General features: G+C 44.5%; 1 protein-coding gene across 1 annotated transcript; it reads left to right on the top strand.

Annotated features, from left to right (window-relative positions):
* Window positions 1-3,023: 3,023 nt before the first annotated feature.
* On the top strand, window positions 3,024-3,410 carry LOC144698089 (histone H2B type 1-L-like). The gene has a single exon (XM_078570012.1). It carries the CDS (start codon window positions 3,024-3,026, stop codon window positions 3,408-3,410), a length of 387 nt encoding a protein of 128 aa, XP_078426138.1.
* Window positions 3,411-10,797: the final 7,387 nt, after the last annotated feature.

Below are 10,797 nucleotides of genomic sequence, written 5' to 3' on the forward strand. Positions count from 1 at the left end.
TAAATACAGACGGGGATTTGAGTGAGGAGTGCCTATAAATACAGACAGGGAATTTGAGTGAGGAGCGCCTATAAATACAGACCAGGGATTTGAATGAGGAACGCCTATAAATACAGATGGGGATTTGAGTGAGGAACACCTATAAATACAAACTGGGGATTTGAGAGAGGAATGTCTATAAATACAGACTGCGGATTTGAGTGAGGAACATCTAAAAATACAGACCGGGGATTTGAGTGAGGAGCGCCTATAAATACAGACCGGGGATTTGAGTGAGGAGTTCTTATAAATACAGACCGGGGATTTGAGTGAGGAACGCCTATAAATACAGACAGGGGATTTGAGTGAGGAACGCCTATAAATACAGACCGGGGATTTGAGTGAGGAACATCAATAAATACAGGCCGGGGATTTGAGTGAGGAGCGTCTATAAATACAGGCCGGGGATTTGAGTGAGGAACGTCTAAAAATACAGATGGGGATTTGAGATAGGAACGCCTATAAATACAGGCGGGGGATTTGAGTGAGGAGTGTCTATAAATACAGACTGCGGATTTGAGTGAGGAACGCCTATAAATACAGACGGGGATTTGAGTGAGGAGCGCCTATAAATACAGACCGGGGATTTGAGTGAGGAACGCCTATAAATACAGACAGGGGATTTGAGTGAGGAACGTCTATAAATACAGACCGGGGATTTGAGTGAGGAACATCAATAAATACAGGCCGGGGATTTGAGTGAGGAGCGTCTATAAATACAGACCGGGGATTTTGAGTGAGGAACGTCTAAAAATACAGATGGGGATTTGAGTGAGGAACGCCTATAAATACAGGCGGGGGATTTGAGTGAGGAGTGTCTATAAATACAGACCGGGGATTTGAGTGAGGAACATCTATAAATGCAGACTGGGGATTTGAGTGAGGAGTGTCTATAAATACAGACCGGGGATTTGAGTGAGGAATGTTTATAAATACAGACCGGGGATTTGAGTGAGGAACGTCTATAAACACAGACCGGGGATTTGAATGAGGAGCGTCCGCAAATACTGTCTGGGGATTTGTGTGAGGAACGTCTATAAATACAGACTGGGGATTTGTGTGAGGAACGTCTATAAATACAGACTGGGGATTTGAGTGAGGAATGTCTATAAATACAGACTGGGGATTTGAGTGAGGAGCGCCTATAAATACAGATGGGGATTTGAGTGAGGAACGCCTATAAATACAGAGCGGGAATTTGAGTGAGGAGCACCTATAAATACAGGTGGGGGATTTGAGTGAGGAGTGTCTCTAAATACAGACCGGGGATTTGAGTGAGGAACGCCTATAAATACAGACCGGGGATTTGAGTGAGGAACATCTATAAATACTGACCGGGGATTTGAGTGAGGAATGTCTATAAATACAGGCCAGGGATTTGTGTGAGGAACATCTATAAATACAGAGTGAAGATTTGAGTGAGGAGTGCCTATAAATACAGACCGGGGATTTGAGTGAGGAACGTCAATAAACACAGACCGGGGATTTGAATGAGGAGCGTCCGCAAATACAGACGGGGGATTTTAGTGAGGAGCGTCTGTAAATACAGACCGGGGATTTGAGTGAGGAGCGCCTATAAATACAGACCAGGGATTTGAATGAGGGATGTCTATAAATACAGACCGGGGATTTGAGTGAGGAACGTCTATAAATACAGACCGGGGATTTGAGTGAGGAGCGTCTATAAATACAGATGGGGTATGTGAGTGAGGAACGTCTATAAATACAGACCGGGGATTTGAGTGAGGAACGCCTATAAATACAGACCAGGGATTTGAATGAGGGACGTCTATAAATACAGACCGGGGATTTGAGTGAGGAACGTCTATAAATACAGACAGGGGATTTGAGTGAGGAGTGTCTATAAATACAGACGGGGGATTTGAGTGAGGAACGTCTATAAATACAGACCGGGAATTTGAGTGAGGAGCGTCTATAAATACAGACTGGGGATTTGAGTGAGGAATGTCTATAAATACAGACCGGGGATTTGAGTGAGGAGTGCCTATAAATACAGGCGGGGGTTTTGAGTGAGGATCACCTATAACACAGACGGGGGATTTGAGTGAGGAACGTCTATAAATACAGACGGGAGATTTGTGTGAGGAACGTCTATAAATACTGACGGGGGATTTGAGTGAGGAATGTCTATAAATACAGACGGGGGATTTGAGTGAGGAACGTCTATAAATACAGACCTGGGATTTGAGTGAGGAACGTCTATATATACAGACTGGGGATTTGCGTGGGGAACGTCTATAAATACAGATGGGGTATTTGAGTGAGGAACGTCTATAAATACAGACCAGGGATTTGAGTGAGGAGCGTCTATAAATACAGACGGGGTATTTGAGTGAGGAACGTCTATAAATACAGATGGGGTATTTGAGTGAGGAATGGGCTGTTTCACTGTTGCAGCTGCTGTGAGGCAGCAGGAGAGGGGGGAAAGAGGCAACTGTGATGTCACAGGAAGCTGGTACATTGATTGGTCGGTAAGTGTTCAGTCTAAGGGACAGTATGTGAGAAACCAGCTTAGGACAGGCAAATTCAGGTAGATCTATAAATAAAAATAACTTTACAATAATAAGCCAAAATTTGAAAACTTTAAAATTCAAATAAAACGACAAAGATTTTAAACAAGCAATAAAATAGAGTTACTTAAATAAACATCTAATACACATCCCTTGTAGTTAAGAAGCATATAATCTTTAGTTGTCAGTGGTACTAGCATTCAGTAAACACAGTAAATTGTAGCATACATAGGAAGAAAGTAATTAAAGTAAATTAACTAAATAACATATGTTAGAATGGTAGGACAGGGGTTATGTTGCAGCTGTAAGATGTGGGAGCTTTTGGATGCCAAGGCGATCCATGACAAACACGTCTGCAGGAAGTGTAAGCAGCTTGAGGAATTCCGGATCAGGATTATTGATCTGGAAACCGAAATGCAGACACTGTGCAACATAAGGGATGGGTTGAGTGCAATGCCTGACTTGGCGGCTGCGACGAAGGGCGGTGCGTCCCGCAAGGCATCGAAACAGTCGCTGATTAAAGTCACCAAGAAGCTGCCTAAGAAGCAAAGAAAATCTCGCAAGCAGAGCTATTCCATCTACGTGTACAGGGTGCTGACCCAGGTCCACCCTTCCACCAGGATGTCGTCCAAGGCCATGAGCGTTATGAATTCCTTCGTTGTCGACATTTTCGAGCGCATCGCCTCCAAGGCGTCGCACCTCATTCACTACAACAAGCGCCGCACCATCTCGGCCCGGGAGATCCAGAGCACCGTCCGCCTCATGCTGCCGGGGGAATTGGCCAAAAACGCCGTCTCCGAAGGCACCAAAGCGGTCACCAAGTACACCAACTCCGTTTAGGAAGACAATTCTAAAGATTATAAGGGATGGTGAGAAATACCTGGATACTTTGTTCCAGAAGACAGTCACACCTCTTAGAAGAGGGTCATCTGTTTTGATCAGCAGTGAGGGACAGGAGGATGTGACTGTCAGTGAGGCAGGTAATGGGACTGAGCAGGCAGTTGTGGAGGAGTCTCAGACTTTGCAAGTGTCAAGCAGGTTTGAGGTGCTCACAACCTGTGTGGATGAAAGTGAAATGTGCAAGGTGGATGAGCTGGCTGGCCATGACACTGTGGTACAGGAAGCCATTCACGCAGGGGGAACAAAAATGAATGTAGTGGTAGTAGCGGGAAGTATAGTGAGGGCATTGACACTGTTTTCTGCAGCAAAAAGTGAGAGTCCAGATGACTATGTTGCTTGCCCAGTGCTAGGGTTCAGGACATCTGCTCAGTGCTGGAGAGGGACTTGCAATGGGAGGGGGAGAATCCAGTTGTCGTGGTCCATGTACGTACCAATGACATAGGTAGAACCAGGAAAGAGGTTCTGTAAAGTCAGTATGAGGAGCTAGGTACCAAATTATGTAGCAGAACCTCAAATAATCTCTGGATTATTACCTGAGCCATGTGCAAATTGGCATCGGGCAAATAAGATTAGAGAGACCAATGCGTGGCTCAAAGATTGGTGTGGGAGAACTGGGTTCCGGTTTGTGGGGCACTGGTATCAGTGCTGGGACAGTGGGGGCTGTACCGTTGGGACGGTTTACACCTGAACCGTGCTGCGATGAGTGTCCTCGCAAATCGCATAGCTAGGGAAGTAGAGAAGGCTTTAAACTAAACAAGAGCGGTGAGGGATCAAGTTTGGGTAGAGGTAGCAATTCAAGGTGTAGAGTCAAGACAGGAGAGCCAAATAGTAATATGAGAAATGAGGTCAGAGAATGACAGGAAAGGACTGAGAGAAAAAACCTAAGAATAAATCAACAATCAAGACTAGATGTTACAATGGTAACAAAAAGACAAGACTGAAGGCTCTCTATCTGAATGCACGTAGCATTCAAAACAAAGTAAATGAATTGATGACCCACACAGAAGTAAATAAATATGATCTGATTATAATTATGGAGACGTGGCTGCAGGACAACTAAGGTTGGGTCCTTAATGTTGAGGGGTACATGACATTCAAGGAGAATAGGAAGCTGGGTAAAGGTGGTGGGGTTGCATTGTTAATCAAAGAGGGCATTGGTGCAATAGTTAGAGATGACCTTGGATCAGGAGATCAGGATGTAGAATCGGTTTGGGTGCAGATGAGGATTAGTAGGGGAAAAATAGTCATTACCAGGAGTGGTTGACGGGCCCCTAACAGCAGCCATAGTGTAGGACAAAGTATTCAAGAGAAAATATTGTGTGCTTGTGATAAAGGGACGGCAATAATCATGGGTGATTTTAATCTACACAATAACTGGAAGTATCAGATTGGCAGTAATAGCCTGGATGAGGAGTTCTTAGAATGCTTTTGAGATAGTTTCTTAGAGCAGCATGTTCAGGAGCCAATCAGAGAGCAGGTTATATTTGACGTGGTATTGTGTAATGTAACAGGATTAATTAATGGCCTCAGAGTAAGGGCACTGCTAGGTAGCAACGAGCACAATATGGTTGAATTTTACATCCAGTTTGAAAGGGAGAAGAGTGGGTCAAAGACTAGTATCTTAAACTTAAATAAGGGCAACTATGTGGGGATGAAAGCTGAGCTAGCTGAAGTGAACTGGGAAACTAAGCTAGAGGATAGATCAATCGAGAAGCAGTGGCAGACATTTAAAGGGATATTTCAAAGTATTCAGAATGAGTACATCCCGACCATAAAGAAAAAATATAAAGGGAGGACCCATCATCTGTGGTTAACTAAAGAAGTTAAGGAAAGCATCAGCTGAAGGAAAAAGCATACAACTCTGCAAAGATGAGCAGCAGGACAGATGATTGGACAGAATTTAAAGAACAGTCGAAAATGGCTGAAAGGTTAATCAGGAGAAAGAAATTAGAGTGTGAGAGGAAGTTTGCTAGAAATGTAAAAATGGATAGCAAGTGTTTCTACAGGTGCTTAAAAAGGAAAAGAGTGAGCAAAGTGAGTGTTGGTCCTCCAGAGGGTGACAGTGGGGAGTTAATAGTAGATAAGGAAACGGTGGAAGAATAGAATAATATTTTGCTTCTGTGTTCAATATAAAGGATACAAAAAACATTCCAGTAATAGCTGCAAATCAGAAGGTTACAGGAGAAAGGAACTTGGTGAAATTGAAATCACTGGGGAAATGGTACTGAGCAAATTGAAGGAGCTGCCGATGTCAAGTCTCTGGGACCCAATGAACTAAATCCTAGGGTCTTAAAAGAGGCGGCTAATGCGGTAGTCGGTGCGCTGGTGTTAATTTTCCAAAATTCGCTCGATTCTGGAAAGGTTCCGTCAGATTGGAAAGTAGCAAATATAACCCCTCTATTCAAGAAGGGAGGGAGGCAGAAAACAGGAAACTATAGGCCAGTTAGCTTGACGTCTGTCATGGGGAAGTTATCAGAATCAATAAGGAGGTTATAGCTGGGCACTTAGAAGAGCTCAAGGCAATTGGGAAGAGTCAGGATGGTTTTATGAAAGGAAAATCATGTTTAACCAATTGATTGGAGTTTTTTTGAAGGAGTAACATGCGCAATGGATAAAGGGGACCCTGTAGACATACTCTACTTGGATTTCCAGAAGGCATTTGAGAAGGTGTCACATCAAAGATTATTACGGAAAATAAAAGCGCATGGTGTAGGGGGTAACTTATTAGCATGGATAGGTGATTGGCTGGCTGGCAGAAAGCAGAGAGTATGTGTAAATGGGTCTTTTTCTGATTGGCAGAATGTGACGAGTGGAGTCCCACAGGGGTCTGTGCTGGGGCATCAACTTTTTATGATTTACATCAATGACTTAGATGAGGGGAGTGAAGACATGGTCGCTAAATTGGCACTTGGCAATAAGATAGGTAGGAAAGTATGTTGTGAAGAGGACATGAGGAGGTTGCAGATGGATGTAGATAGGTTGAATGAGTGGCCAAAGATCTGGCAAATGGAGTGAAATGTGGGAAAATGTGAAGTTGGTCATTTTGACAGGAAGAACAAAAAAGCAGAGTATTGCTTAAATGGAGAATGGCTGCATAATTCTGAGGTGCAGAGGGACCTAGGTGTTCGAGTAAATGAGTCACAAAAAGTTTGTATGCATGTACAGCAAGTAATTAAGAAGGCTAATGGAATGCTATCCTTTGTTACGAGAGGGGTTGAACATAAAAGTAAGGATGTTATGCTTCAGTTATACAGGACCACACCTCGAATACTGTGTGCAGTTTTGGTCTCCTTATAGATGCATTGGATGCAGTTCAAAGGATGTTCACTAGATTGATATCTGGAATGAGTGGGCTTTCTTATGAGGAAAGGTTGGACAGACTGGGCTTGTTTCCACTGGAGTTTAGAAGAGGGAGGAGTGATTTGATTGAAGTATACAAGATCCTGAATGGCCTTGACAAGGTGGACGTTGAAAGGATGTTTCCTCTTGTGGGTGAGTCCAGAAGTAGGGGGCACTGTTTCAAAATTAGGGGGTCGCCCTTTTAGGACAGAGATAAGGAGAATTTTTTCTCTCAGAGGAATGTACGACTTTGGAACTCTCTGCCTCAGAAGGCGGTGGAGACGCGATCATTGAATATTTTTAAGACACAGGTAGATAAATTCTTGTTAGGCAAGGGAATCAAAGGTTATCAAGGTTAGATGGGAATGTGGAAATTCAAACATAGGAAGATCAGCCATGATCTTATTGAATGGCACAGCAAACTTGAGAGGCCAAATGGTCTGCTCCCGTTCCTATTCCATATGTTCTCATGGTGTCTCTCCAGTGTGAATTCGCTGGTGTATTCGCAAGTGGGATGACTGAGTGAAACCCTTGCCACAAACGGAGCAGGTGAATGGTCTTTCCCCAGTGTGAAACCGCTGGTGCCTCAGCAGGCCGGATGGTGAGTGAATCTCTTCCCACACACGGAGCAGGTGAATGGTCTCTCTCCAGTGTGAAACCGCTGGTGTATTCGCAGGTGGGATGACTGAGTGAGTCCCTTCCAACTCTCAGAGCAGACGAACGGTCTCTCCCCAGTGTGAATTCGCTGGTGTGTTCGCAGTTTGGTTGAGGAAGTGAATCCCTTCCCACACTCAGAGCAGGTGAATGGCTTCTTCCCACTGTGAACTCGCTGGTGTCTCAGCAGCTCAGATGACTGAGTGAATCCCTTCCCACATTCAGAGCAAGTGAATGGTCTCTCCTCAGTGTGAATTCGCTGGTGTTTAGCAGGTTGGCTGACAGAGTGAATCCCTTCCCACACTCGGAGCAGGTGAACGGCCTCTCCCCAGTGTGACTGCGTCGATGGATTTCTAGCTGGATTGGGTAATTGAATCCTTTCCCACAGTCCTCACATTTCCACAGTTTCTCCATAGTTCAAGTGTCCCTGTGTCTCTCCAGGTTTGATGATCATTTGAATCCTTGTCCACACATAGAACACGTGTACAGTTTCTCCCCGCTCTGAATGGTGTGATGTTATTTCAGGCTGTGTAACTGGTTAAAGCTCTTTCCACTGTCAGTTCACTGGAACACTCTCATTCGGGTGTGTGTGTGTCTCGGTGCTTTTCCAGACTCACTGATGTTTGAAATCTTTTCCCACAGACAGAACAGACAAATATTTCTCCTTCCACGTTCAAAGATGATAATATTCACATCCTGATGAATTGAGTGACTCTGTCAGATCTTGATGTGATGTTTGGTTTGAGTTCCCCCTCTGTAAATCCTCCCCTTCCGATACCCTGCAAAAGGAGTTTACAAAAGTGATCACTATAAGAACAGGATAGAAATTCAGAGCAGACAATTCTCATTTCTATGGAACATTATTTCCTGCCTTCTTCTCCCAAAGCAGCAAATCCCCATCCCACACACTCTCCCTCCTCCCTGTGCTGAAGCCAAACAGAGTTTTGGATAATTCTTCCTGTATCTTTTTAACAAATTTGTCCAACTGAAGATAACAATATGTTTCATAATTCAATTCAGTCATTACTCATGACTAAAACATTAATCTGAAACCCCCTGACTGACCAGACAGAATAGCAGATGTTAACCTTGTGTCCAAAACTTACTGTGTGGAGATTTAATGAGTGATCATGAAGGCGGTTTCTCCAAACGTCCCATGGTTTCCTTCCTTCCTTCTCTCCCTCTCTAACTAAGTTAAACCTGCGATCAGTCTCATGGTCTATTCTGGTTCCTGCTTCTCTTCCTGATGACTAATTAACTCCAATTAAACACTGAGAAGACTGAAGACACTGTTTTCAGTCCCTGCTCCAATCTCCAATCTCTAGATACCAACTCCATCCTTCTCCCTGGGAACAGTCTGAGATTAAACCAGTCTGTTCATAACCTCGGTGTTACATTTGATCTCAATCTGTGCCGTCACTAAGATCGCCTCTTCAACATCACCCGCCCTCACCCCGTCTCAGTACATCTGCTGCTGAAACCCTAATCACAGCCGTTGTTAGCTCCAGACTTGAATGACTATCCCAACACACTCCTGGCTGGTCTCCCACATTCTACTCTCTGTTAACGTGAAGCCATCCAAAGGCCTGCTGTCCATGTCTTCGCTCGTAGCAAATCCTGTTCCTCTGACACCCATTTGCTTCCTGACCTGCCTTGGATCCCGGTCAAGCAACAGCTTGATTTTAAAATTCTCATCCTTGTTTTCAAATCCCTCCATGGCCTCACCCCTCCTTATCTCTGTAATCTCCTCCAGCCCCACAACCCTCCGAGATATCTGCACTGCTCGAATTCTGATAGCTTGTACATTCTCCATTTTAATCGCTCCAGCATTAATGAACTTGCCTTAAGTTCCCTCGTTCCCAAATTCTGAAATTCTCTCCCTACACCTCTCCCTCTGTCTACCACATTTTCCCCCTTTAATACACTTGAGTATTGTTAAAAAAAGACATTCTGTTGAAACCTTTTCTCTTGTACTCATCAGGACAGGCGCAAGAACATCAAATTTCAAAGATTATCAGTCGGGCTCATAATGTGGCTCACTTCTGCTTGCTAGAAGCTGCATATATTCATACACAGGGAACTGTCCACTGCAGACAGAAGGAGCATGTCCAGGGATGGGGCCATTAGTTTAATTAAACAAAAGCATGGAGGACGATACCTTTTTGATGTATTCTCCATGGTAATGCATTGACCAATCAGAGCTGACTGGCCAACCAGTCAACACTCTTTCCTTGTGCAGCATAAATTATTATTTGCTGAGAAATTTGTTTTTTTTGCATCTGTCCAGATGAGTGCAACATGAAATATCAGCAATATGTCTCCCTTTTTCAACAATACTTAAATTCTGTACTGCTGAGTGACTGTGGGTTTATAATTCTATTGCTGCTGATCCTGGTGAACACACATTTTATGAACGTCTTCCTAAGGGTTGTTGCTCATTGTCCCCGTGAGGATGGCGGCTGCGCATGCGCCCTGTAGCACATTGGCCAATCAAGATGGCGGCTGCGCATGCGCCAATCTCCACATTGCCCCTATAAAGATGGCGGCCGTTAACTCGGGCATTTCTCCCGCAGCGCCGAGCAAACCCGGGACCGGTGGCTCCTTATTGAGGGTTTGGGGCCGACACCGTGAGTTTATGAAGCTTCCAAATTCACCCGTCAGCCCTATCTCTGTTCACGGGTTTATTTTCGGTTCTGCATCCGCACTCAGTGCTTGTTAAACCCGCATTTTAAATCCGTTCGCTCGAGTTCACTTACCGTCTGTCTCCACAGACTGCGCATGTTCCGACTCCAAATGACTGGCGGCAGCTCCGGACCAATAGAAAGAAGGGGCGGGATTGGATGACCGAGCGGGAGCAGCAGGTACTCCCGCCAATCGGAGTGAGAGGGGCGGAGCCTGTTGGGAGTGGAGCATGCGCAGTGTGGGCGGGGGACCGGGATGAAGGCGGTGAATTTTTTTTCCAATAATTGATATAGATTTTTCTTTTCCCACCTATTTCCATTATTTTTAAATGTATTTCCATCCATTGTTTTATCTCTACCTTTTATCCTGTTTCAATCCCTTCACCCCACCCCACCCCCACTAGGGCTGTCTGTACCTTGCTCGTCCTGCTTTCTACCCTTAATTAGCACATTCCTTAGATAATATCACCACCTTCAACACCTCTTTGACCTTTTGTCTGTGACATCTTTTGGTTATCTCCACCTATCACTGGCCCTCTATCCAGCTCTACTTGTCCCCTGCCTTAAACCAGCTTATATTTCACTTCTCTTCTATTTTTACTTGGTTCTGTTGAAGAGTCATATGGACTCGAAACGTTAACTGTGTTCCGCTC

The sequence above is a fragment of the Cetorhinus maximus genome, chromosome 23 (assembly GCF_964194155.1).
Source record: "Cetorhinus maximus chromosome 23, sCetMax3.hap1.1, whole genome shotgun sequence".
Classification (NCBI taxonomy): domain Eukaryota; kingdom Metazoa; phylum Chordata; class Chondrichthyes; order Lamniformes; family Cetorhinidae; genus Cetorhinus; species Cetorhinus maximus.

Coding starts and splice junctions, on each gene's coding strand:
- LOC144698089 (XM_078570012.1), top strand. CDS start 3,024: ATGCCTGACTTGGCGGCTGCGACGAAGGGCGGTGCGTCCCGCAAGGCA.